This window comes from Symphalangus syndactylus, chromosome 7, assembly GCF_028878055.3.
Source record: "Symphalangus syndactylus isolate Jambi chromosome 7, NHGRI_mSymSyn1-v2.1_pri, whole genome shotgun sequence".
Lineage (NCBI taxonomy): Eukaryota > Metazoa > Chordata > Mammalia > Primates > Hylobatidae > Symphalangus > Symphalangus syndactylus.
In genome coordinates this window covers 131,006,181-131,031,545 of record NC_072429.2, presented here as the reverse complement: position 1 = coordinate 131,031,545, position 25,365 = coordinate 131,006,181, and the positions used below count along the sequence as shown (strand labels likewise).

Genomic DNA, 25,365 nt, shown 5'->3' with positions numbered 1-25,365 from the left:
GGACCATCCAGTCATATGTCAACAGGGCATTATTAAACTGCTGGACCCTGCCCCGTCCCCTTTTTCATGTCACCTGAGATCTGCCCCAGCCTTACTCTCAGCCTGCAATGAATAGTGAATGAACCTTTCAGACACAAAGATGTGATTATGCTACTAAGGAAATTATACCCCTTTTCTCCCAGGAGTTCTAAGGAAACACGGTGGTGCAGATGGAGGCTGTTGTGAGATCGAGTTTTAGAAAACAGGTTGACTATATCTATATCTATGTCTATATTGGTGTTCATATCCATATCTATATCTGTATCTGTATCTATATCCATGTATCTATAGCTATCTGTATAGCTATATCTATCTGTCTCTCTTGTTAGCTCTATGTACTTATCTAATAGGTATTTACCATATCTATCTACCTATTAATCTACCCACTCATCTGTCATCTATCTAACAGATATTTATCCAAGCCATCTATCCATCCATCCTTTAATTAACCCACCTATCCATCCATACTTATTTATTTTTCTATCTGGTTATCTTTATTTCTTAACTTCCATATCGTAGATATTTGCCTATCCATCTGTCATCTACCTATCTACCTATGTAATGAAAAATATAATTGTAAATTAAAGGGGTTCTGGCATTTCTCAGTAACTTATTCTGCTCATCCAAAAAAACTCATGCCACAAAGTATTTAGCATCCACTCATTCATCTATTTAATAAATATTTATTGAGCTCCTACTGTACTGCCAGGTACCATGCTAGGCCTATTTTTACTTTCTCTTCACAATAATTCTGCAGGAGAGGTAATATCTCATTAATGAATTATGGTGAGTTCTACATATAAAAGGAGACTGCATTTTGACCCCAGATCTAATTTCAAACTTGTGCTTATTCCACACTTCTGTGTCACCTTTCCCAAGATATGCCATATGTGGAAAAAAAAAAAGCTGCAATTGAAAAAAAAAGTGGCTAGATTCTTAAGAGAAGCAGAAACTGCTATGTATATCCAGAGAGGAAGAGATTACCCTCAGGTGAGGGGATGGTTCAAGAGTTTATTGATTGAAAATATGGCATCTGAACAAGGTGCATTCTAAGCAAAGGCATAGCTTAAGCAAAGGCACTATACCTTAAAAGGACTGATGTTGAAGGTGCTGAAGGTGAGAGTAGTGTGGAATGAGGCTAGAGAGGTAGCCAAGAGTGAGATTAACAGTACTTTGTCACCATGTCAAGGAGTGTAGACTTCTGAGACAAGTGGGAGTAATGTGATCAGATTTATGTTGCAGAAAGTTTTCTCTGACTGCAGAATGGGGAGGAATGGGAGAAGCTGGAAGCAGGGAAACTTGCGAGGTGATTGTTGTGCTAATGATGGCCAGTGGTGATGGTGACTGGAAAGTGGAGGTGACTGTGTGGATAGGGAGACTTGGGTGATATTTAAGAGATAGAACCAAGAGGATGTGGTGATGGTGGAGTGAGCACAGGGGGGAACCAAAAATCATGCCCAAGTTTGAGCAACTAAGTGAATATCCCAAATGTCATTTCCTGAGTTAGAGAAAGATGGATGGGGTGGGTTGGGGCAAGGGACATGGAAATCAAGCCTTGGGAACATTAATTATGTTCAAGTAGTGAAGTGTGATGGTTATGAGTACGGGCTTCAGAGTCAGATCTTGCTGGAGTTACTCCCTGTTGCATAACTGATACAACTGCAGAATTACTCAGACCCTTTGTGTCCTCTTTTGTATACTTCTGATGTCTACTTCACAAGATTTATGAGAATTAGATAAAATAATGTATGCAAAGATCTTAGGAGAGTGCCTGATACATAGCAACGGCTCAATAACTGATATAGAAAAAGTCGTGGCACATTGATGGAAACTGGTCAATGTTCTGGAGGGTTTATGTTCCAGTTAACTCAGAATAAAGTATTTTCTTTCTACCTTCTTAAAAAGTCTTCTGCTAACATTATGAGCCCCTTCTCCACTTAAATAAATATATTACTGTCCAGATGTGGTGGCTTACACCTGTAATTCCAGCACTTTGGGAGGCTGAGGTGGGAGAATTACTTGGGCCCAGGAGTTTCAGACCAGCCTGGGCAACATAGCAAGTCCCCATCTGTACAAGAAATAAAAAATAAAAATAAGTAATTACTGCTAAATTATAATTGTGAAAAATGTTCAAACATGACAGAATAATATTAAATGAACACATGTCAACATATCAAAGATATTATTGAACTCATTAAGTAATGAGGAAACCAGAAAGATGTGAAGATTACTTTAATGGGGGAATTTGAGGGAAAAAGATTTATGTAGTCAGTCAAAGGAATTCTCAAATGAATTGATATCCCACAGCAATAAACTCTTTTTTTTACTAGACAAAAATCAATTGCACCTCTGCCAGACAAAATTCATTCACATTGCTATGGACAGAAATAATTAGCATTGCTCTTAGACAAGAATTATTTATATTGCTATCAGTTAACATCTACCCCTTGATAGTTGTAAAATCACCCATTCAATAGAAAGTCAGTTAATGGTGCACAATTCTTTTTACCCAGACAGGCCCCAGAGAGTCTGCTAGACAATAACCAAAACTGCATTAAAAGGGTATTCAGTAATCCTTTTTGTTTATTTCCAGGTTTTAGATAATTTTTCCCGATAGTGATTAGTGAATCTTTGTTGGAAGATTATTAGTAATATTGTAATATAACCTTCTGGTCCCTACAAAGTAAGCTCTATGAGAGGAAGGCCCTTTTCGTTCTTATTCATTTTGTAGCTCTAGTGGCTGTCACCAGTGCCTAGCATGTAGTGGAGCTGAATAAATTTTTAATAAATAAATAATAATAATAATTGCTATTATTTATTGTTTGTTTCATGTGAACAACTTTGCAATATGCAATATACTTTATATAAATTGTCTCATTTATGACAATGAGACAATTCCAGTCATCCTATATGATAGGGATGGGTCTCCCTATTTTCCATATGAAGAAATGTAGGTGTAGCCATAGGAAGCTTTCTGAGTCTCAGCAGATCCCAACGTGTTGGAATTTTTATTAAAAATAATTTGTTCTCTCCTTCTTTTATCTTTGGCCTTCCTCCTCCTAAAAACTAAAAATTAAACAACACTGAAAATCTGGTTCACGGAAACATAGTTAACTTTCACTTGATGGAAACACAGAACTCACAAACTCAGAGCCTGACTCTCCAGTGACCCAGCATGCCAGTCTCATCTTTCAACCTGCCCTTCTTTCTCTCCTTTTTGCACTCACATACACATGCATGTGCATACACATACTCACACACAGGCAAACACATATCCATATGCTCTCACATGCATGCACATACATATGCACACACATGTACCCTGCACACACACATGCATATACATACCTCATACCCCCGTACTCAAATTTTTCTTAAATCCCCTTCAGCAAGTCACCCCCTTACATCATGCAGAGTCATTGTATGCTCTGTCCCTTACACCAGAAATGCCCTCCACCTGATGCATTCCTGTTCAACATCTTAGATCTCTGTTTAATATTTGCTTCTCAGTGAAACTATCTCTGTTTTCCTCCATGAACTTGATCACCACCTTCTTTCCACCTGTCTCTTAAAACTATCACAGTAGCTTTATTGGGTTATGGTGAAGAATGCTATGTTTACCTGTCTGTCTCAGAGCTACCTGAGATCAGGACAAGACTATATTCACCTGATGCAGGGCTTAGCAAAGAGAAGATTCTTGCTAAACTCTTACTGATTTGATTGGTCTGGGATTGCATCTTCTAGGGTGTCCTCAGCCACTCTTCAAGGTGGGAGCTATGGCAGCTGCTCCTCTCACCCTGGCTATTCAGAGGATCAACCCATGCCTGATGGAGCTGTGCCAATTCTTCCAGCAATGCCTCTGTATGAGCCAGAGGAGTCCCAGGACAGAGGACATGAGGTAACTTGGCCCAGTGGCTTCTTTTCACATTGAATATTTATAGTTTTTTAATTCTGTGTGGCTTTTCTTCAGGCCACAAGGCAGTCAGGCAATAAGCAATCCACAGACAGGTGGCAGGGGGTACCTCAAGGTAAGGGACTCTCCATTGAGTCCTTTACTAGACAGTCACATCCTTGAGATTCATGATGGAATCTCATTCATAGCTGGTCCCCAGAACCAAGTGCAGTGCCTGACACAATAAGTATAATTGAGTTGAGTTGAATTGAAGTTGAGTTGAGTTGAGTTGAATTGGAGTTGTGTTGAGTTGAGATGAGTTGAGTTGTGATGAGATGAGTTGAGTTGTGTTGAGTTGAGATGACTTAAGCTGTGATGAGTTGAGATGACTGGAGTTGTGATGAGTTGAGATGAATTGAGCTGTGATGAGACGAATTGTGTTGAGATGAGTTGAGTTGTAATGAGTTGAGATGAGTTGAGTTGTGTTGAGTTGGGATGTCTTGAGTTGTATTAAGTTGAGCTGACTTGAGTTGTGATGAGTTGAGCTGTGATGAGATGAGTTGAGTTGTAATGAGTTGAGATGAGTTGAGTTGTGTTGAGTTGAGATGTGTTCGGTTGAGATGAGGTGAGTTGTGTTGAGTTGCGATGAGTTGAGTTGAGTTGGGATGAGTTTAGCTGTGATGAGATGAGTTGAGCTGAGTTGTAATGAGTTGAGGTGAGTTGGGCTGTGTTGATTTGAGATGAGTTTAGTTGAGCTGAGATAAGTTGTGTTGAGTTTAGATTAATTAAGCTATATTGAGTTATGTTGTGTTGAGTTAAGTTAACTTGTGTCATGTTAAGTGGAATTATGGCAGAGGATCATGGCAGAGGATATTGAGTGGTTCTTTAATCCAAATGCCCTCAGCCTGGAGAGATTTGCTAGGAGAGAATATTAGAAGATATGTCTATCTAAATTCCAGTTCTTTCATAAATCCCTACCAATCATCCACCAGCAAAATAAGCTGGAAAACTTAAATTAAAAAGCAGACCCTGTTTTATATTAAGAAGGTCTAGGCATGGACGTTTTCTGTCCTACAATGCTGACATACTGTTATTTCTTCTGAGATTTATTCTTTGCTGTAAACCCAGAACTAAATTACATAGATGAATACTCCTGCTCCAGTGGCCTGGATACCAATCTCTCGTGTATTTAATGTTATTTTCAAAGACTACTCTCAAGATCCATTAGCTTTTAAAATTTCTGCCTCTGAGTCTGAAGCCCAGGTGGACAGACATCTTCCATCACCCCTTTCCAGCTGTAATCTTTGATCCCCCCAGTCAGTACGAACATTTCCTCCATTCACAGAGGGCAATACACAAGACCTATAGACCCAAAGCACAGGTTTATTCTAAAGAAAATTTCACGACAATACTTTCTGTATTGTCTAGGTTAAGCCCACTTTAGGAGATCCTTTACTCATTAACTTAACCAACAACGTGTATTGAGTCTCTGCTGTATATCTGTAATGCTCTGTCCCAAGCCATGGGGATCTAGAGATGAATCAGAAATAGCCTCAGAAACTGAGGGTTTCATAGTTGAAGGAAGAAATGGTCATAAACACAAATCAAAATATAGTATTATAGATAATAGAACCAAGTCACATAACCAGGCAAAAACCTGTTAATCATATCCTGTTGGAAAATATCACATTTGAAAACATTCATATTGCAAATAATAGCTGAATGAATAAATGAAAAAGGCATACATTTTCAGAGAGAGAAGTTTGAGTTTAAATTTAGAGCAATGAAGCACTTGTTTGCTTGGGCTTGTCCCTTCTTTTCTGTGTATTTTCACTGAATAGTAAATTTTTCCGTAAACTCATACACTGAATATAGGCCAAACATACTAGAGTAGGGGAGGTGGCATTACTTAGTATGTTTGTTGAGCATAGCCTCTGTGATAAAAAAGAAAAAAAAAAAAAAACACTGGTGGGAAAGTTGGCAATGTAAAAAGACAAATTTCAAAGCAGCTGACAAGTGCTGTAGCAGACCTAAATAACATGCTATGGGATCCCAGGAGAAATAACTAACAGGGTTTTATGGAGGAGTAGGAGTTTCCCAGGCAAAAGAAATAGCATCTGCAAAGATGGAGTGACGGGTAGCCTGGAGCATCTAAGGTCAACTGAGATGTTCAATGTAGCTGCAGCAAAGATGGGAGACCAAGTCTCTGGCATGTCCTTATTCAGGACTACCTTGCCTTTTAAGCACCTGGGTCACTTATTATATGCTCTCTTTGACTTTCACTCTAGAGCTCCATCTATCCCTTCTCCAAGCTTTCTACTCCCTCCTTGTTCAGAATAAATAAAACATACAGAATTATTGAAGTCCAGCCCTCTAAATCCTGTCCATTTTTAAACTGAGATACTCTAAACTCCAATTCTCTTCATATCATCTTCCTCCCAGGGTCATCTCGAAATCTTTCTTATTTAGGGCCCCAGAACCATTCTTGGGGCACACTCCTTGCAGGATAACGAAGCCACAGTCCCTGGTGACTTACAAATTTTGCTACCTCAGGCCCCAGTCAAGTGTCCACGGCACCTTGTCTATTCAGGCTGCTGCTGACTCCACAGTGCATGCAGCAGCTTTGGTCTGCTAGGAATTTAGATAGACATACCTACAAGGGGCTGGTGTAATCATGGGTGCTTCAACACTAGTTTCAGCTCATCCTAGCCATGGCATTGCAGCTTATGTCTGCCCTGAAGAACTGAAGACAAACAAAATAGGGCACCGTAACAACTGATTTTCTTCTAAGACCATCTAGCCTTTTCTACAAGGAAATGCCTCCTCCAGTCCACGTAAGGAATACACATTCTTGTTGTGAACAGGACTTTGACTCCATTCCCTACAAAGTAATAACCATGGGCATTTATCTATTGTTCATTTATCACTTGTAGGGGATGCCTCTGCCAGAAAGCTTGGAGATGGGACATGTCGTGTTTAAATAGTTTCTCTCCTGATCATAGAGGCAAGATTCCCATTCATCCTGAGAGCCGTGTACCCTCTCAAAGTGAATTCAGGCACAGAACGGCAGCTTTTTGGCTCATGAAGGTGTGGGTCATGTTTCTGTGGTTGCTGCAACTTAAATCCTGGCCTCACACTTGGCAGTTTCACAGAGCACCTTAGTTTAGATGATGTTGTCCATCTAGCAATATGAACTTCTAAAGCAGATCATGCCCCAAAGTTGCTTGATATTCTCTATCACAGAAGCTTTCTAAGAAGTTTTGTTGCTGTTGTTAGAAAGTATGACTTGCAGATTGTTACACTGGCTAAGAAGAAATGGGATTAGACCATACAGCCAAGGCCCCCAAAGCTAGTAGGTAGCTTAGTGTGCTATAGAGAGGGCAGGGCTTGAAGCCAGGCAGGCCTGGGTTTAAATTCAGTCTACACCACTTAGAAGCTATGTGGTCTTGAGCTAGTCATTCAATCTCTGAACCTCAGTTTGTTCATCTACAAAATGGGTATACTACTGTCTACACTCTAGGCCACATGTTGTACAACTCCAGGAGCACCATTCATATAAAAGCGTAGCAGCATTCTTATATTGACAGTGTCGTGAGAACAAAATGAAATGAAATGAAATGAAATGAAATGAAATGAAATGAAATAATATATCTAATTGTTCCTGCATGGTACCTGGAACGCTGAGCTCTGTGGTTGCTGATTAAGACACTGTTGTGGCTGCTCTCTTGTCCACTCCCACAGCCAAGTAGGAATCCCATTGCTAGCACACTTGATATATTGCAGCTGTGCTAACCAGATATCTAGTGGCCATGTCAGCTGTTGAGTTGGCCAACTTTGACATCCTATCTCTGGAACTTTTGAAAGGTCTCCCTAAGAGTACAGGTTCGTAGGCTCACAAAAAGCGTCCTGGATGTGTTCATCACTTGCTTCTTCACACTTGGTTCCATTTCCTGCCCTTTCTCTAGTAGACTCTTTAATGAAAGGGGCTGACTTGTGCAAACTACCTTTCCCAGAACACGTTGCCAACCAGATTCCTGTGAGTTCATCCCGTAGAAGATACTGAGAGGAGATTGGAGGGCAGTAGAGGGGAGAAGTCAGGGAATTTCTCCCCCTCCCTTTCTGCCTTGGGCAATTTATTTCCAGGAGCGTCTCTATTTCCTCTGTGGTTCCAGTTTCCACAAGGAATCCTCATAACAGCTTCAGCTGTGCGGTCCCAGCTGCCACCGAGGCCACTGCCCTCTGTGCTTTGGCCACAATACTTTCTCCGTCTGTCCCTCCAGGCCAAGCAACTCCCTGTGGCTGCTAATGCGGGGTTACCACACCTTCCCCTGTTGGTTCTTTCAGCCCCTTATCACTGATTCACATATTAAAGTCCGTCTGTAGAACCACCAAGTCCTGTTTTCCTGGCAGGGTCCTGACTCAAATACTGATCTTATTGCCTACCAGAATGACAGTGTGCTCTGGCATAAAGTGGGTTACCTGGGTTAAAATCCAATACTACCACCAGAAATCCTTTGGGGAAGTCATTTAATCTCTGTGCCTCAGTTTCCTCAGCTTTGCACTTTCCTATAAATTGGGGGTGATAGCCCTTGGAAAATCTCTACCACAGCTTGACTTGAGCAATTAGTTGCACACTCTCTAGGGTATGCTAGAATCACAGAATGTTAGAGGTGGAAGAGAAATTACAGAATGTTTAGCCCAACCTCCTCAAATATCAGGTGAGAGATTGAAAGAGAAGTGAATTCCCAGAGTCATACAATGAGCTAGTTGACACAGCCTGCACTGAAAACTCTTCTTCCTATTAATTGGGTGAGTGATCTTTTCACCACAGCCCTTTGAGGCAGCTCCTTCCGCCCCTGACCAAGAACAGAATGTTATTTTGCAAAGTGTTTGCTGCATTGGTAATGATAGCAGCACTCCACTCTCTCTCTCTTCATCTCCCACTAAAATAAATAAGTAAACAAACAGAAAAATGTCACCATTTGTATTGAGCACCTCTTGTATGCTGGGTACTGTTCAGGAACTTTACATATGTTATCTTATCCTTATATAACCTGCGAGTATAAGTTCCATTATTGCCTTTCATTTATATATGAGAAAACTAAAGTCCAGACAATTAAGTTATCACCCTGAAGTCATGCATCCTAGTACATAGTGGGGCTAGGGATAAGAATAAATCTTGCTGGCCCCAAAGTCTGAACTTCTTCCTACTCAGCCTTCTTTCCTATCTGTTCTCTGACACCCTTTAAAGATGGGCAGAGGGTTCCTTGCTGTGAATAATTGGCCATATAGTTCATGTTTATGTGCTTACCTTTAAAACTCTGGCTGTCTTCTAATAGCCGTCACAGGATAGTTATTGCTCCCTGCTCTGATTTAAATCTTTAGATACTGTCTTGAATACTATTCCTGGTTTCTGAAGAATGCAACATATATCTGTCAGAGGGTGAAAAGGGTGTCCCACTCGCACAGTAAGTACACAGCTTGACTATGTTGTAACTTTGCAGTGAATGCATTACACAAAAGGGTCCTGTAACTCTGAGTGATTCCCAGACGTCCTCGGAATGCTGTAGGTCATCTAGTCCTAATTAATTTGGAACAAAGAGCATCTAGGATTTTTCTTATTCCCTTTCAGCTAACAGCTTGATGTCTGCAATAAGGTCAAGGGAAAAACACAGCAGGAGTCAGCCTGACCAAGCGTTGTTGCTCTCTGCGTGAACTCAGGCAAATCTCTTAGCCACAGAGCTCCTATGTAAGCTAAAAAGATAAATAAAAGGCTGGGCACAGTGGCTCACGCCTGTAATCCCAGCACTTTGGGAGGCTGAGGCAGGCGGATCACAAAGTCAGGAGATTGAGACCATCCTGGCTAACACAGTGAAACCCGTCTCTACTAAAAATAGAAAAAAATTAGCCAGGCGTGGTAGTGGATGCCTGTAGTCCCAGCTACTCGGGAGGCTGAGGCAGGAGAATGGCGTGAACCTAGGAAGCAGAGCTTGCAGTAAGCCGAGATTGCACCACTGCACTCCAGCCTGGGCCACAGAGCAAGACTCTCTCAAAAAAAAAAAAAAAAAAAAGACAAATAAAAATAAAACAAAGGACAACCCCCACAAATACTGAAATTCTTGACCAAACGAAAAATGTATACAAATAATTCATGCAAAAGAAGGCACCGTGAAGTACTAGAATTTATGTTTCATTATGGTACCTCTCTCCTTGTCCTGGTAGCTTCAAAACTTCATTTATTTCCAGATATTCCAGGTATCAGCTTTGTTTTATCTCTCACTTCTGCAAAAAATGTCCCAAAACCAATAGTTTGGCCATTTTATCATGCCATCTACCTGAACTACCTCAAGGGACTCTGGTCTTCTAAATATCATGGAATTACATTAAACTGTATAGAAAACCCCTTCTTACTATAACCCAAATATCACATAGGGCTCAGTCTTGGCAATGTTTTACGTTTGAACAAACAAAACAGTGTAATAAACCAATCTTTCCATTTGGATCCTGAAGGATACCAGCTGCGATCCCTGGAATCCATGTCGACAGTCCTTAGAAACTCTTCTTCTTCTTTCTGCCCTCCACTGTTTCTCACTTCTCACAAGCCATCATCTTAAAACTTCTCTATATTTCATTTTTCAACTTATCACTCGGTAGCTCTCCTAAAATCAAGCTCTCTGGCTCTTCTCTGTGTTTCCATTTACCTCTTCTGCTTACTTTGCTTTCCTTCTGCCTCCATTATTTTTTTCTTTCCAAAACACAGGGTCCTTATTTCTTATGCAAGTCCACCATCCCACTTTTCCTGTCTTCTCTTCCTATCATCACCTTCATCCTGCATTAAATGACCAAAAAATTACAGGCATTAGGAGTGGGGGTGGGGTGGTCAGAAATCAAAGATAGAAATCCCTTTATCTGGTATGAGGAGAGGGAACAGGAAATCTTGCAAACACATAATTCAATAGTTCTTTTGTCCTTGTCACATTACAATCTCTATGCACACAACATATTACGTTTACTGAACAACTTATTAATGAGTTTAAATTAGCCTCGTGCAAGCTGTAGAGATGCTTTAGATACAGCTGGGTATTGGAAAAGAGCATTGGGCAGTGAGTGGAGAAACAGGGGCTGCTCCTCACTAGACTTTGCTGCTAACTAGCAATGGGGTCTTGCACGAGTCTTTTCCACCTTCTGAGGGTCACCCCTAGTGACTCCTGTGCAGTGCACTGCCCCACACTTGCTCTCCAGAAGAGCCTAGACCCTTGTTGGCGCCATCAGGGTTTAATTTATGTCTTTACAGTGTTTATGTCTCAGTATCTTGAGTTCCTTCTTCTTCTGCTTTTTTTTTCAGCCTTAAAGCAAAAATGCCTTGAGAATATCTGCAAGTCTGTGTGAGGCCTTGAAAATAACACTAGGGCATAACAATGACTTCAGGGGATACACCATCCACCCTGGCTCTTGTCCCAAGTGGGCTACATTTGAAGAATTCACCCAGGCTCCAGCTAGATCATCAATTAATTGAAAGTGGTTATTCTTGGAAGTAGCATTTTTTTCCCTCTCCTGTGAATCTGTGCAAAACATTGAAGGTAGAAGTTTTCTTATTAGAGGCCTCACAATTAATACAGTAACGCCAGACTCCTTGCCTGCTTCAAAGTCATGGAAATCTAGTGTTCATGCTCAAGAAACTCCTACAATGCTTGAGGCAATCCTGACAATTTAAAAACTGGGGATGCATGGGCACACTAGCCTGCACAAACCAGTTCAGCCACGGAGACTCTGACACAATACCTGAGATGACTTAAACTTGAGACTTTTGAAAGACAACGAAAGCATAAATTAAGATTGAATTCATACTCTAGAGAGATTCACATATACTGTTTCTATACAGTTAAGTAAAACATGTACAACCAATCAGACTTGCCATGGTATGGGATCTATATAGTCTTCCAACTTTATCATTAGGAGGAGGTTTAGAGAGTTGTTTTCGTGGACATCTGTCTTGATTCCTCTTCTGTGTGACCCACTGGATTCAGAGGTCCCCATGAGCACCCTCAGGTTCCATGATTCCTGAGTAGAACTCAGAGGTCGGGAAAACTGTTATATTCACATTTAGCATTTATTACAACAAAAGGATGCAGATGAAAACCAGCAAAGGTGAAAGGCACCTCTAGAGAGAGTCCAAGAGAGCCCAGGCACAAGCTTCCAGTGGGTTTGCACAGTCAGCATCTAATCCTCCCAGCAACAATGTTTAACAACATGTGGAGTATTGTCAGCCAGGAAAGCTCATCCAAGTTTTGGTGTCCAGGGGATATTTGGGGGTATGGAGTAGGTATGGAGTGCCTTCATGGCCTGCATGGCTAAACTTAAGTTATTCAGTCTCCAGTCCCTCTAGAGGTCAAGCTGATACTGCATGACCTAAGGCCCCATCATAAATCACATTGTTAACATAAACTATCTGTCATGGCACAAAGCCCCAGGTACAAGAGACACTTATCAGGCAGGATATTCCAAGGATTTACAGGGGATTCCCCAGGAGCTGGTCAAGGACCAGACATTCCTCTGGAAGGTGCAGGATTTGAGCTCATCTGTGGAGTACATCTGTGGAGTCAACTTTCTTCTGCATCCCCACATACTGAGGTGCCACCTTCATTGTATCAGGTTTCTTTTTCACTACATTCAGGTTTGCGGTTGCTCCAGTATCCCTATCTATGCCGAGTCTCCACGTAGAGCATGTGTGCTCTCTCCAGTGGCCCTGCATGGACCCCTTATTCCTCATTACCAGGGACAGCTTTTCTCCTGATGTGCCTGGTGCTCCTTCTCCACTCTCTTGCCTTAGGACTCTGCTGGGCCATGAGTTTTTTTTACCCTTTTGTGATCTATGGCTGCCCTTGGGTGAGGAAAGTCACTTTCTGTTCGTCATCTAAGTAGAAAACAGTTTCCCCCATTGGAAGACCCCTGAGTGCCCTGGCACTCCTGTGAACCACAAGGTGCCTGGGGAGGTAGAACTTGGACCTTGGAGAGAGGAGCGGCCAGACATTTCTCTTTCTAATCATATGCAGAAATATTTCTTTTTATTCTCCAGAACACTGGAAAGACTCTCCAAGGTATGCAAATGTCAAGCTCATAAATATATGTTGTCATGACTTTTGCAAAGAGGAAGAGGATACAACAAATTTTCTGGGAAGCAAAGGGACTTCTACCTGGATAGGAACCAAGCAGACTCATTAAGTATGGGTTAATTTGATTCAACCCTTGCATGGATATTAATTAAGGACCTTTGACAGGGAAGGGTCCTCAAGGTTCCCCAAAGAGTAACTTATCATCAAGGAAGGTGAAGAATGGATGGATGGCTTGGGCCCAAGACTGGGGCTATTCACTTGTGGGGAAACCCATGTGGACCCAGTTACCCCATACTTTGGGAATAATGACTGAGCATGACTATAATCTTTAAGAAGCTCAAATGCGGAATACCTCTGAGGCTTATGCAGGGATCTGGCCTAGCAGCAAGGACAAAGGCTCAGAGGACTCCTTGGGGCCAGTTTTCCACAGTCACAGCATCAGCCACAACAGCAGCAATGGCAGAAGGAAAACAGGGCCCAAGAGTGGCTGACGACTGCCTGGAGTCCAACTGGTCTCCTGGAGTTCATAAGAGGTTTGACCCCTTCTGAGCTGAATGTGTCCTGATTTAGAGGATAGCTAGGGCAGTAACAAAGCCTCAGGGGGTGGTACTGATCTGGAACTACTAGTAATTAGTGTGTATGTGGCCACCAGTGGTTAGCAGATGAGGTGAAAGAGATGGGACAGTGACTGTATCTGCTCTGATGAAGGAGATTGTGCAGTTACATGCATAACATCATTAAACTGCATTCTTCCAGGTAGGAAAGGTTGCAGGGGCATTTCTGTCTATTTCATTCATGCCCAGAAGACCAGCTAAGCTGTCAAGAGAAAGAAAGAGAGGGACAGAGAGAAGGAGGAAGGGAGAGGGAGAAGATGAGGGAAAGGGAAAGGAAGGAGGGGAAGGGAAAGAGGAGAGGCAACGCGGGAGGAGGAGGGAGAGAGAGGAGAAAGACTGTGTTTGTTTCTTGGCCCCAGTGCATGGCTGTAAATGTTTGTGTGTGTGTGTGTGGCTCCCTATTTCTGCACAGGTGCACTAGTGCTGTGGGTTTGTGTGAACGAGACATTTAGGTGCTATCATAATGAAATCTAAACTTTTAAACTCTCATTTAGAACACACTTTTTCCTCTTATGTCTGGGTTCTTGTGAAAACTTCACTCTCACCTTATTCCACCAACATAATGGTAAAAGGCCAAGGTTCCAGGGATATTGAAGGCCAGTGGTTTTCAATCAGGGGTGATTTGGCCCCCAGGGGACACTTGGCAATGTTTGGAGACATTTTTGGTTGTCACAACAAGGTAGGGAGTGCTACTGGCATCAGTTGAGTAGAGACCTGTGATATTGCAATGCTCGGGACAACTCCTACAAAAAAAGAATAATTTGGCCCAAATGTCAACAGTGCTAAGATTAAGATACTCTGTTGTAAGCTATGGGGAAAAAAATGATCCTTCTCAAAACCCCATGAAATGTCTCGAACAAGGTACCTATACAGATTGTTATGCCTTTGTATTGCTCAGGCATAATAACAATCTCAGCTATGCTCTTGAGATGCTGAAAAGATGGATTTTGCTACACTGAGCTATAGATGCCCATGGGCTTAGTCATTTTAGAGATGGTGGGTCTTTGGCGCTAATGAGAAAATATTACAGACAACGCATCTTCATTCCTCAAATCACATGAGATGCTGAACAATAGTTAATGATCTATAAACACAAGCTTCAATGCATGAGAGTAATTACTTATTTGAAGAAGCCCTTCAATGGGTTCTTCCATAGGGGCTCAATTGTGTCCTGATTTAATCGTTTGAAGAGTCCTGCTTCTGCAGGAGGTGGCCATAGAGTGAGCAACTCAGAGGGTTCACAGCCAGGCTAACCTGCATTCCAGAATGCTTCCATCACACGTGAGCTTCTACAATGCCTCAACCTCAATGACACCATTTTTTCTCGTCTGTAAAGTGGAGCTAATTCATCCTTGCTCCTAGGATTATGAAAGCAGCAATGGAAGGGCTGCTGCAGGGACGATGAGGGCAAAATCCTATAAAACACTTGTGGTACATTACACATACTCAATAAATGCCAGTTCTCCTTTCAAAATCAGGAAAGAAAACCCTTCACAAGGGGATATGAAGAAGTGACAAAAAGAACTAGGACTTAATGAGCCCCCATACCACACACTGTACATGGCTTTCTTCAGCCTCTCAATCCTAGTAGGATTAAGCCCATTTAACAGACGTGGAAGCTAAAGCTGAGCAGTGACAAACTCAAGGTCACACTGCTACTCAGTAGCAGGGCTGGCAGAGGAACCTTGGGTGTCTGATTATAAAGCCCCACCTCACCCTACCCCACAGCTTGGACAGAAAAGCCCTAAAGGAAAGAGGCATCAAATTTCGAGGTCTGAGGCCAAGAACATATAAGAAGAATCACGCTAGAAATCCTCTTGCTAAAGAATGAACTAGACCAGACAAAGCCAGCCCTTTATCTTGCAGGAGAGCCCACATGACTTTCATCAGTCTTTCATCCCCTGAGAGCTCCCGTGAAGACCCTGAGACATAATCCATGGGCCTCCTAGCCTTTGAGGTGAGGTGGGGTAGAACAGGGGACCCATTGTTCTCTAATTAGAGCCTGGGTCTCCTCTGAGGCTCAAGATGGGGCCTCTTAATATGGAGCTTTCACCTGTTCCAAGCTATAGTATTATGATGCCTCCTCCCTTCAGAGGCAGCCCACCTGCCAACATTCATGAAAGGCTTCCTTCTTGATGTGAGGAGTGGAGAGAGGCGTCACATGGCTAAGGGTCTTTCCTTGGGGTATAAAGGACTCAGTCTGCACCTGTTCAAACCCTAGCATCGTTCATCCAGCTGCGCTCCAGTGGACCCTTCACGGTAGGCACCTGTTATTCCTGATTGCTGGGGAGACAGAGAGCAGGGGAGGGAGGGAGGGAGGGAGGGAGGAAGACAGTAAGTAAAGGAGGGAAATGAATGGGAGAAGAGAAGGAGGGAGGGGGAAAGAGAAGGAGAGGGAGAGGGAGGGATGGAGGAAAAGAGGGAGGGAGGGAGGGAAATGGGTGGGAGATGGAAGGAGGCAGAAAGGGTAGGAGGAAGGAGGGGAGGGAAGAAAAGTGGGAGAAATTGATGAAGGAAGAAAAGGAAGGACAAAGAGAGGGTAGAAGGGAGGGAGGGAGAGAGGGAAAGAGGGAGGAAGGGAGAGAAGAATGGTGGGGAAATGAGGAGATAAATTAATGGAGGATAAGGTGGTAGGGGATGCTCTCAGGGCTGTCTGAGACCTGGATGTTGCTCCAGGATATAGCTGAAAACCCAAATTGCTCTGAGTCTATCTGTGAAAAGATGCAATGCCAGACAGACAGCACCTGGCGAATTTACCTGGGGGAAAAATCCACCACTTCACGTTAGTGAGGATCTTACAAGCCTATGTGGGGCAATGACCCCACCCAGGGCACCTGGTGTGGAAACACAATCAGCATTAATTATAGGCAGTCCTCACTGAGCACTTAGCAAGTGCCGGAGATGGCTTTCTACCTTTATAAGACTCATCACATTTAACCCTCATGATTCCCTGATGAAAAAACACCATTATATGCATTTCGCTGCCCAGGAAAATGAGTTCTAGGCATCTTCAGTGCCTGGCTCAGGGCACTCGACAAGCAAAAGGCAGAGCCTAAACTCCCTGACCCCAGCCCAGATCTGTCCGACCGGGAAGGCCTTGGGCTCAGACACTGGCTATGCGGCCATGAGACCAGCCATTGGGAGACAGCTTGGGGAGCCGGGACTCCAAACCTGGCATGCAGACCAACGCGAGGCTTCGGGAGCCTTCTCAGGCCCACAAGGACAGCGCTGACCCATGAGGACACAACAGCCCCAGAGGGTTCCTTGGGCAAATTAGGAGAAGGAGGTCTTTCCTCCAGGTAGACACAGCCCCACAGCCAAGGGCGCCTGACTTGGCCAACAGGAGGATACTGGATTTCAGAGGCGGCCCTGTGCCATCCCACCCACATACCCTGATGTGCACGTACCCTGGATTCGGGTCATCCTCACTGTTGCCCAGGGCTGACCATGTGCTTCTAACTGGCACCTTCTGGCTGGCACTGACTTTCCTTCTTGGCGCTCAGCGAGGGAGCTGTCACCTGCTGTGTTTCACCACACCCTAGCAAGAAGCTGGCCACCCTAAGGGTCCTCCCAAGCAAGTACTACCGATAATTGTGACAGTTATGCAGTGAATCATCACTGGGATGCTTAGTTTGTCTCAAAGGACCGGCCTAGCAGTTTAGGGTGTTGGAGCCAGAACAAGTCAGCTGGCCCACCTGGGTCTGGTCATTGCCAGAGCGCCCCCTTCTGGGCAAGGGCCACCCTGGCAAGTGACTCACCCTCTGAGCCCAGTTTCCTGGTCTAGAAAGTGAGGCGTCTTGATAGCCAAAGTCTTGGAGGGTTGTCACCAGACAGCAAGTGGGGCATACTCAGTGAAACACCTGACACAAAGAATGACCCAATCCATGAAATTTTGTGTTTAAAGGAATAAGGTCATGGAGTTTATTACTTACTTTTTAAAAAGTTGTCGTAAAATATACATAAGATAATATTGACCATGTTAGCCACTTTTAAGTGTACAGTTGAGGGCATTAAGTGCATTCACATTGATGTGCAATCATGCCACTGTCCACTTCCAGGACTTTTTCATCTTCCCCTACTGAAACTCTGCCCATTATCTAAGAACACCCAATCATACCTCCTTATAACTTATTGCAAAAATAAATTAGAGCAGAGTCAAAATTATGTCTCTAATAAAGTCATTTTGGCTCATTTGCATTCAAGCAACATATTTCAAGGAGGTAATGGAACATGACCCTCAGGCCATCTTATCTGAGCTGCAGAACGACCCAGGGGAATGCACCCCTGAAACACATGTCACAAAATAAAAACAGAGATCCACTATGTGAAACTGATCACTCTTCTTCATTCACCAGACAGGGCCTTCCACTCTTACAGGGGATTAGGGAACAGCACAAAGGCCTTCACTGTAACAGCTGCTACTTATTGAGTCTTTAACCTCAAGCCAGATGCCATCATTGTAATTCTTAATGCTTTTGAGCAACTTCTCTATGTCAGGCCCTGTTGTAAGTGCCTCACAAAGATGAACTCATTTCAGTCTTCACAACAACCTCACAGATAGGTACTGTTATTATGATGACACTGGACTTGGAGTCAGGAGACCTGGGAAGTCGGACATTCTTGCCATGATTTGCTAGGTTCTAAGCCTCAGTGATCTCATCTGTAAAACAGGAGCTTGGACTGGAAGATCCCAGTGCCACTCCAAGTTCAGACATGCTGGCAACCTGTTACGGTGTGATGGTCACAATAAAATACCTGACATACTGAGTGGCAGAAAGTGACTACATTGTCCAAGTTCATGTTGGCCCCATTCGTGTGGGTATCATTTCAGTGAGGTCTCTGGGCTCCTCTGAAGTGCCTTCTGCTAACCCACAAGAGTTTCCAGGGCATACCACTTTCCATTTGGAGACCTCTCTTGTCTCCCCCTTAATTTTCAGTCTTGTTTCATGGCCTGAGAAGGAATCATTCAGAACTGAATTTCCACCAAACAGTGAGGGAGACTGTCTAACCTTGAAAATTAACCAGCTTTAGGAATTTGTGTGGCTAAAAAAGGCTCTAAGCAGAGCGTTGTACCAATGAGATGGTAACCAGATTACTAGAGAATTCTTGAGCTGAGTGAGAATCTCAAAGAACTCACACTCTACTCTTTTTAAAAAAATTCATTCAACAAACATTTATTTTGCAGCCACCAGAGCTTGTGCTAGACCCTGGGATAGGTCCATAGAGTAGTGATTGTACAACCTACAATGTCTTCTCCTCTGGGACACCTTCCCTAATACCAAGCCTTGCTCACAGGCAGAGTGACCCGCCACGGCCCTGGGTACATATGCAGGACCACCAGAATACGCGGCAGGCGTGGTCTCTGGGAGAACAAATTTTACAAAGTGCTCCTTCCTTCGGGTTGATGCAACACTGCAGAGGACAAGCTTCAGAGTCAAGCACTGGCTTTTTCAGCATCTAGTTGATCCCCCTGACCAAGCGCTTTTGTGCAGTGCACAACATGTACAACCCTATCCAGCAGCCCTGTGTGTGCCACTAGGGTGGTATGGATCAAGATGTATTATCATTCATACTTTGTCCCAAAAACATGTTCTTTTTTTTTTTTTTTTTTTTTGAGACGGAGTCTCGCTCTGTCGCCCAGGCTGGAGTGCAGTGGCGCGATCTCGGCTCACTGCAAGCTCCGCCTCCCGGGTTCACGCCATTCTCCTGCCTCAGCCTCTCCGAGTAGCTGGGACTACAGGCGCCCGCCACCACCACGCCCGGCTAATTTTTTTTTTTTTGTATTTTTAGTAGAGACGGGGTTTCACCGTGGTCTCGATCTCCTGACCTCGTGATCCGCCCGCCTCGACCTCACAAAGTGCTGGGATTACAGGCTTGAGCCACCGCGCCCGGCCCCAAAAACATGTTCTAAAAGCAGAATATGCACAAGTCAACCAACGGTATTTACATTATTTATGGAGTTATATTCTAAAGGGGCAAAAATTATTTTAAAATCACTCTGGTCTTTTCCCTGCCCCTCCAACCCTGCCCCACTAATAAATATATAATGGACTGGCTAGAGTCCGTTAAGGGCTTATTGAAGTTAAATATTTGCTGATCTCAGCAGACGGCAGCTACAAGTTAAAAGCAATAGGGTTGCTGGACTCTGCCTACTTGGCCCCTTTGCCCCCAAAGCATCCTCTGAGGCGTATCTATTGAACTCTCAGGACCGCAACAAAGTATTCAAAACTCTCAAAAGCCAAGGAAGGGAAGGAAGAGGGAGATGCTGCAGGAAAAGCTTTGTTTCCTAGCATGCAGCGCCACCATGTGGTTGTCGGATTTATTTATATGTCAAGAGACGGTTGAAAGGTTCAAAACCTACATGCCAAAGTGTGCATTGGGAATGCTGGGTATAACATAAAGTACGGGCTATTTAAAATTCAATCAGCAAAAGTCAAACTACAGCACTTGTTACCTTGCCTCCCTTCCGCATTAGTCTATGAGCAACTCGGAGGTAAGGAGTGTGTTTTCCTCACTTTGCACTCCTGGATCCTCAATCCTTTGATGCCTGACACGAGGCAGACCTGGAATAAATGACCATGGAATCAATCAGTAAATACAGAAGACCACGGCTGTGTCTTCAGAGAGCTCATGGCTACATTTCCATTTTACAGATGGGTAAACTGAGTCTCAAGGAGGGGACATAATCTTCTTAGAGGCACACTGTCAGTTAGTGGCAAAACTGGAACCTACACCCTTTCAGGGTTTTCTCCTTTTACCACATGCCTTGTGGGACCAAGAAAGGACATGGGGGTCCCATGGGTTGTTTCATGAGAATTCTGAAAACGCATCCATCCTATTCTGCTGGCTTCTCTCCCAGGAGTCTGTTCCAGTTGCTGCCTAAGCGCCATCCTTTGTTCTCCTGCTATGATTGCGTTTCTCCTCACAAGTGTGCTGATGATCCCCCGTGCCGGTGAGTAATGATACTTTACACCATAGTTCCAGCTTAGCATATAATTACTTCATATGAAAACTGTCCCTTCAACATGCCCACCCCCACCAACTTTCCTACGTGTCTTTTAAATGTCCTTATTTTTCTATAAAATTGAGATGGTTAAACATATTCCTCTCTGTCGTCTTGCTTTATTTCTTCCCTCTTTTATTAGTTTGCAACTACCTTGTGGTGACAAAAATGACAATTATATGCTCTACGATTATAAATGTTTACAAACATTTTGGTACCTCCCAAGAGATTTTATTTTCAAATGTTAACACCTACCTTTCAAAAAATTACAGTCATAGAAAGTTTATATGCAATCGTATCCACTTATGTGTGAATTGAACATGCTCGACCTGCAGCCCCAAGTTTTTCAGGAGTCAGTGTGTGACCACCACTGAGATAAGACTGCTTGCCCAACAAATTCACCAATTCTTGGCCCAGACACTGTAGCAGGGAAGGTCTGTTACTGAGGCTTCTGACTCAAAAGATGTGGGAGTGGTGTCTGAATCTGGGTCTTCTGAGAAACAGAAGCCCAAACTAGATCAAGTGTGCAGATTTCAGTAGAGGAAACACCTGTGAGGAAAAACATGGAGTGGCAACTGTGAAAGGCAGAGAGCTTCAGAGAGTTCTGCATGTGAAGGAGACGGGCAGAGGGGAAGTAAATGTGCCCTAGACTTCAGCTGGATGTAAGCTGGCAAGGTCATCCAAGAGGAGCCAGAGGAGTCCCGTGTGCCCCAGGAGCCTTGCCCACTGTGGTATACCTACCTGCCCTGGGACATTGGCTGGGAGCAGGCATGAGGGGGACGAGGCCTCTGTGCAAACCCTGCCTTGGACTTCCAAGCATAGCCGTAGGCCCTCGGTCAGTTATGCTTCCTGGAGTTGGAGCCCCGCAAGGTCCCTTCTCATGGCTTCCCCAGTGGCAATCTGAGTCAGATACAAGACAATGCTTTATGAGTGTTGACCATGGGGAGGGTCTCTATGCATGGTGAGGTCTCTCCAGGGGTCTCTGTCCCTGCAGCAGGATGGGCAGCAGCTTCCATGTTGGCTCCCTCAACACAGCCAGAGTGACTGCTGTGCTTCCTCTACTCTCACTCGGAGCTGCCTTGTGACTTCCAAGGACAGGCGTCAGCCAGTGGGATGGTGGCCACATTTGTGTTAGGAGAGGGAGATCCCTTGGCCCTCCCCGCTAAGCACATGCTCCGTTTGTCTGGGAGCGCTGCACTGAAGCTCATGCTGCAGCCCCCACATCACGCCACCATGTGTTGGCTCCCACTTCCCCCTTGTCCTCTGCGTGTTTGTTTCCTTCCAGATCCTCTGAGAAGGGACCTGAGGAAAAAGGTGGGTTTTGTGCAATCCTGGTTGACCTTTTTGGTAGAATACATAATACCATGAAATCCCATTCTAAAGCACCAATAGATATTATCATTCCACTATCTAAAGATGTTATATTCTAAGTTTGCTTCAAGTATGCGAGACTATGATTCTCTGATTCTAGCAGGCCATCACTCACTGGCCATTTGATGGTGTGGTTCAACTATTGCATGTTCTGTCCTTCATTAAACAGTTATCAGTTGAACTTGTGGTTTCTGTTATATATGTATAATGTAAGTATATACATATATCAATATATTACACACATCACAGTGCTTACCTTCAAGTCCCTAGTTTAGTGGGGGAAATGGTTACATAAACAGATCATTGCAACATGGGGTGACAGGTGCAATGAGAGAAGGATGTCTGCAACATTTATGCTAGCACAGGGGCAGCATCCCTGACCCAGGCCAGGTTGGGGGTCAGGCAGGGCTCCTTGAACTTTGAATGGAACCATAAAATGTCAGTGAGAGTCAGTAATGCGAGGGGAACAGACAAGGGGAAGGCATCCCAGGCCCCAGGGTGCAGTACAAGCAAAGGCAGGATGGCAAGAAGTAGTTTGCTGTCCAGAAAACCTAAGCTTTTCAGCATCTCCGGAGCATGAAGTTCAAGGTAGGAGATGATTCAGCAGAGGCAGCAGGGGCCAGATCAAGGAAAGCCATACATACCGGGTGAGAAAAAGCTTTATAGCTTCATCCAAGAGTCTCGGTTTCATTGTCTATAAAATGGAAATGACAGAATGTGCCTCGCAATACTGAGGAGAAGATCAGACAAGGTGATGCCTGCAAAACGCAGTGTCCTGCTCCTGGAACAGGACAGATGCTCATCACCTTCTGCGTGTAACAAGCTTACTGAATCAGAATCAATGTCATTCTGGTGAGTTTTGTCCTTACATTGCCTCTGATCATGCATCTCCCTAAACTGCACTGTTGGACTTTGTGAGTGAACTAATTTAGTCCTCGGGGATAAAGAGTTTCACATCCAGGGTGTCTATTTTAATTGCTAATAATAACATGTGGGCATCTATATCCTGAAAGTAAGCGTGAGTGTGGGCAAGAAAGCACACCTTATTAACATCTATAGATAATAAGATTATCTCCCACCCTCCAGAAGAGGAACTTAATTATCAGTTGCACAAAGGAATAGAGTGCGGTAATAGTAATCGCCAAGGAACAGGCAAGATTTGACTATTGCTGCTGAAGTGGGCCGCAGATATTCTTAGCTGCTGGTTATTATGCTGATTAATTTCCAAGGCAATTATGCCCAGTGAAAAATGTGCCAGAGCAATTACATGGGCTTTGTGACAAGGACTCAAATGGAACTGAAGTCAGGAGTCTCCCTCCCTGCCTGAAAGTCTACATTTTACGGGTCACAGTCCCCTCAAAGCCTGTAGTTCTCAGGCAGGAGGGAATTCCCTGTTCATGGGAACCATTCCGAGAACCTGGCAAAGGGAATACATGGCTGGCACTGGAACCTGAGAAATGCATGGTCAGCTCCCATCCCTGCCCCTAGATGGAGCACCGGCCGTCCCACGCAGCCTCACAAACACCCAAACAAAGCACCTTCCTTTCACCTTCAGACGGAAATCAGCCTGTTTGGTTTAGTCAGCAAAATATTTTATTTTAAATTTGAGCCAAGAGTTTAAAATTGGAAGATTTTACCAAAAAATTAAAATTTCAAAATAATTTTTGAAAAATAAAAATGGTGAGACTCCTTTCTCAAGCCCTGGTGCTGAGTCACAACTTCCTGTCTTGCTGTAACTGGGGTCTCTCTGGTTCTCCACATTCCCCACCATTCCCTATTGCTTCCCAGCATTGGACTGCTACTTGTTTACATTATCTGCCCATCCCTGCAAAGATTTGGGTCTGCAGTCCTGGGTCTTAAGTGGGACCCCATTTCCCACATGTTACCGCCAGGAGTCCACGTGTCATTTCATGTTATCTCTCGGTAAGATTTCATGTAATCTCACAATGTCCTGTGACATAAATGCACAAATATTTAACCCCATTCTACAGATGAGAAGCCTGGAGTCAGAGAGATATAGAACTTTGCTCCTGGTCGCAAAACCAAGAAGTTACTGAGCTGGAATGTGGATTCACATTTGTTGTGCTCTAAAGCCCATGTTTTTTCTTCTATGCCATGACACACATAAATGCCAAAGCCTCATAAAAGGAAGGTCTCATTAGCCTAGGAATAATTGTAGAAGGTGTCCTCGAGCTTGGCTAAAGAGAAGGCAGGAATTGGATAGGAGTTAGATAGGTGAGCGAAGGATGCTTCAAAAAAGAACAGAGAAAATAAAGTTGGATGTAGGGACAAGTGTGAGGGCTGCAGGGAACAGCATAGCCAGAAGAGGGATAGCAGTGAGAGTACTTGGCTGGGGGTCAGGAATCCCACTCTGCTTTCAGGTTCTATCCAACAGTTTTCTCATCTCTAGAGTGGGGACTGAATAGGATCATCTTTAGAGCTCTTTAAACCCTGTTGTTTTTCCTTTCTTCAGTGTGAAAAACAAATGCAGACTGTTGAGATCTTCCATGAGCCTGGAATTACGCAGTTATATTATTATTATTATTATTATTTGAGACAGAGTTTCACTCTTGTTGCCCAGGTTGGAGTACAATGGCGTGATCTCGGCTCACCGCAAACTCCACCTCCCGGGCTCAAGCAATTCTCCTGCCTCAGCCTCCTGAGTAGCTGGGATTACAGGCATGTGCCACAACACCCAGCTAATTTTGTATTTTTAGTAGAGATGGGGTTTTTCCATGTTGAACTCCCGACCTCAGGTGATCTGCCTACCTCGGTCTCCCAAAGTGCTGGGATTACAGTTGTGAGCACCGCGCCCGGCCTATGCAGTTATATTATATACATTGAGTCATTTTGTGTTTGGAAGCATCTTGCCAGGCAGATACAATTGTCTCATTTTACAGAGGATCAAAGTGAGGCTCAACGAGGAAAGAACATGTGCCCGAAGTCTCACAGCTGGCATGTAGGAAAGTGAAGCCTCTAACCTTGTCTCCTGATATATTCAGTGTCTATTTCCATCCCCTGCAGCCTCTCAGAATCCTTAAGGCAGAGGTGGCTTCAGTGAGTTTCATGAACATCCCTGGGATCTTACTTAGAGGTAGGACATGTCCTGTGTCCCAGGAAGAGGCTTATGTTACTGAGAACATGAGCGACAGATTCCAAAGTTACCCACCCCTAGTGAGCAAGTCTTCCTGGATCGTGCAGTCCTATGACTCCACCATCACTGTGCCTACTTAGAACCTTCCACAGCTTACCCCCTGAGGCCTTCAGGGTCCACAGCATTGATATCCTCCTCCCTCTGCAGTCTTCTTTCCTGCCAGTCTGCCCTCCCCACAG

The 25,365-nt window shown here is 43.9% G+C and overlaps 2 protein-coding genes and 1 long non-coding RNA gene across 3 annotated transcripts in view; 2 read left to right on the top strand and 1 right to left on the bottom strand.

Annotated features, from left to right (window-relative positions):
- HHLA1 (HHLA1 neighbor of OC90) overlaps positions 1-11,320 on the top strand; it is a 36,901-nt gene extending 25,581 nt beyond the window's left edge. Inside the window, exons 14-16 of the mRNA XM_055287282.1 lie at positions 3,784-3,937; positions 9,317-9,399; positions 11,277-11,320. Of these exons, the coding sequence (XP_055143257.1) occupies positions 3,784-3,937; positions 9,317-9,399; positions 11,277-11,320 (281 nt within the window). The remainder of the gene's footprint in view (positions 1-3,783; positions 3,938-9,316; positions 9,400-11,276) is intronic.
- Positions 10,579-21,643, bottom strand: LOC129486833 (uncharacterized). Its single transcript, XR_008659112.2, has 4 exons — positions 21,403-21,643; positions 20,917-21,210; positions 20,113-20,221; positions 10,579-10,760 (listed from the first exon to the last, which is right to left on the bottom strand). It is a non-coding gene; the product is annotated as an uncharacterized lncRNA (long non-coding RNA).
- The window catches only part of OC90 (otoconin 90), a 30,766-nt gene continuing 25,918 nt past the window's right edge, over positions 20,518-25,365 (top strand). The window contains exon 1 of the mRNA XM_055287281.2: positions 20,518-20,610. Within this exon, the coding sequence (XP_055143256.1) occupies positions 20,565-20,610 (46 nt within the window). The 5' untranslated portion in view covers positions 20,518-20,564. The remainder of the gene's footprint in view (positions 20,611-25,365) is intronic.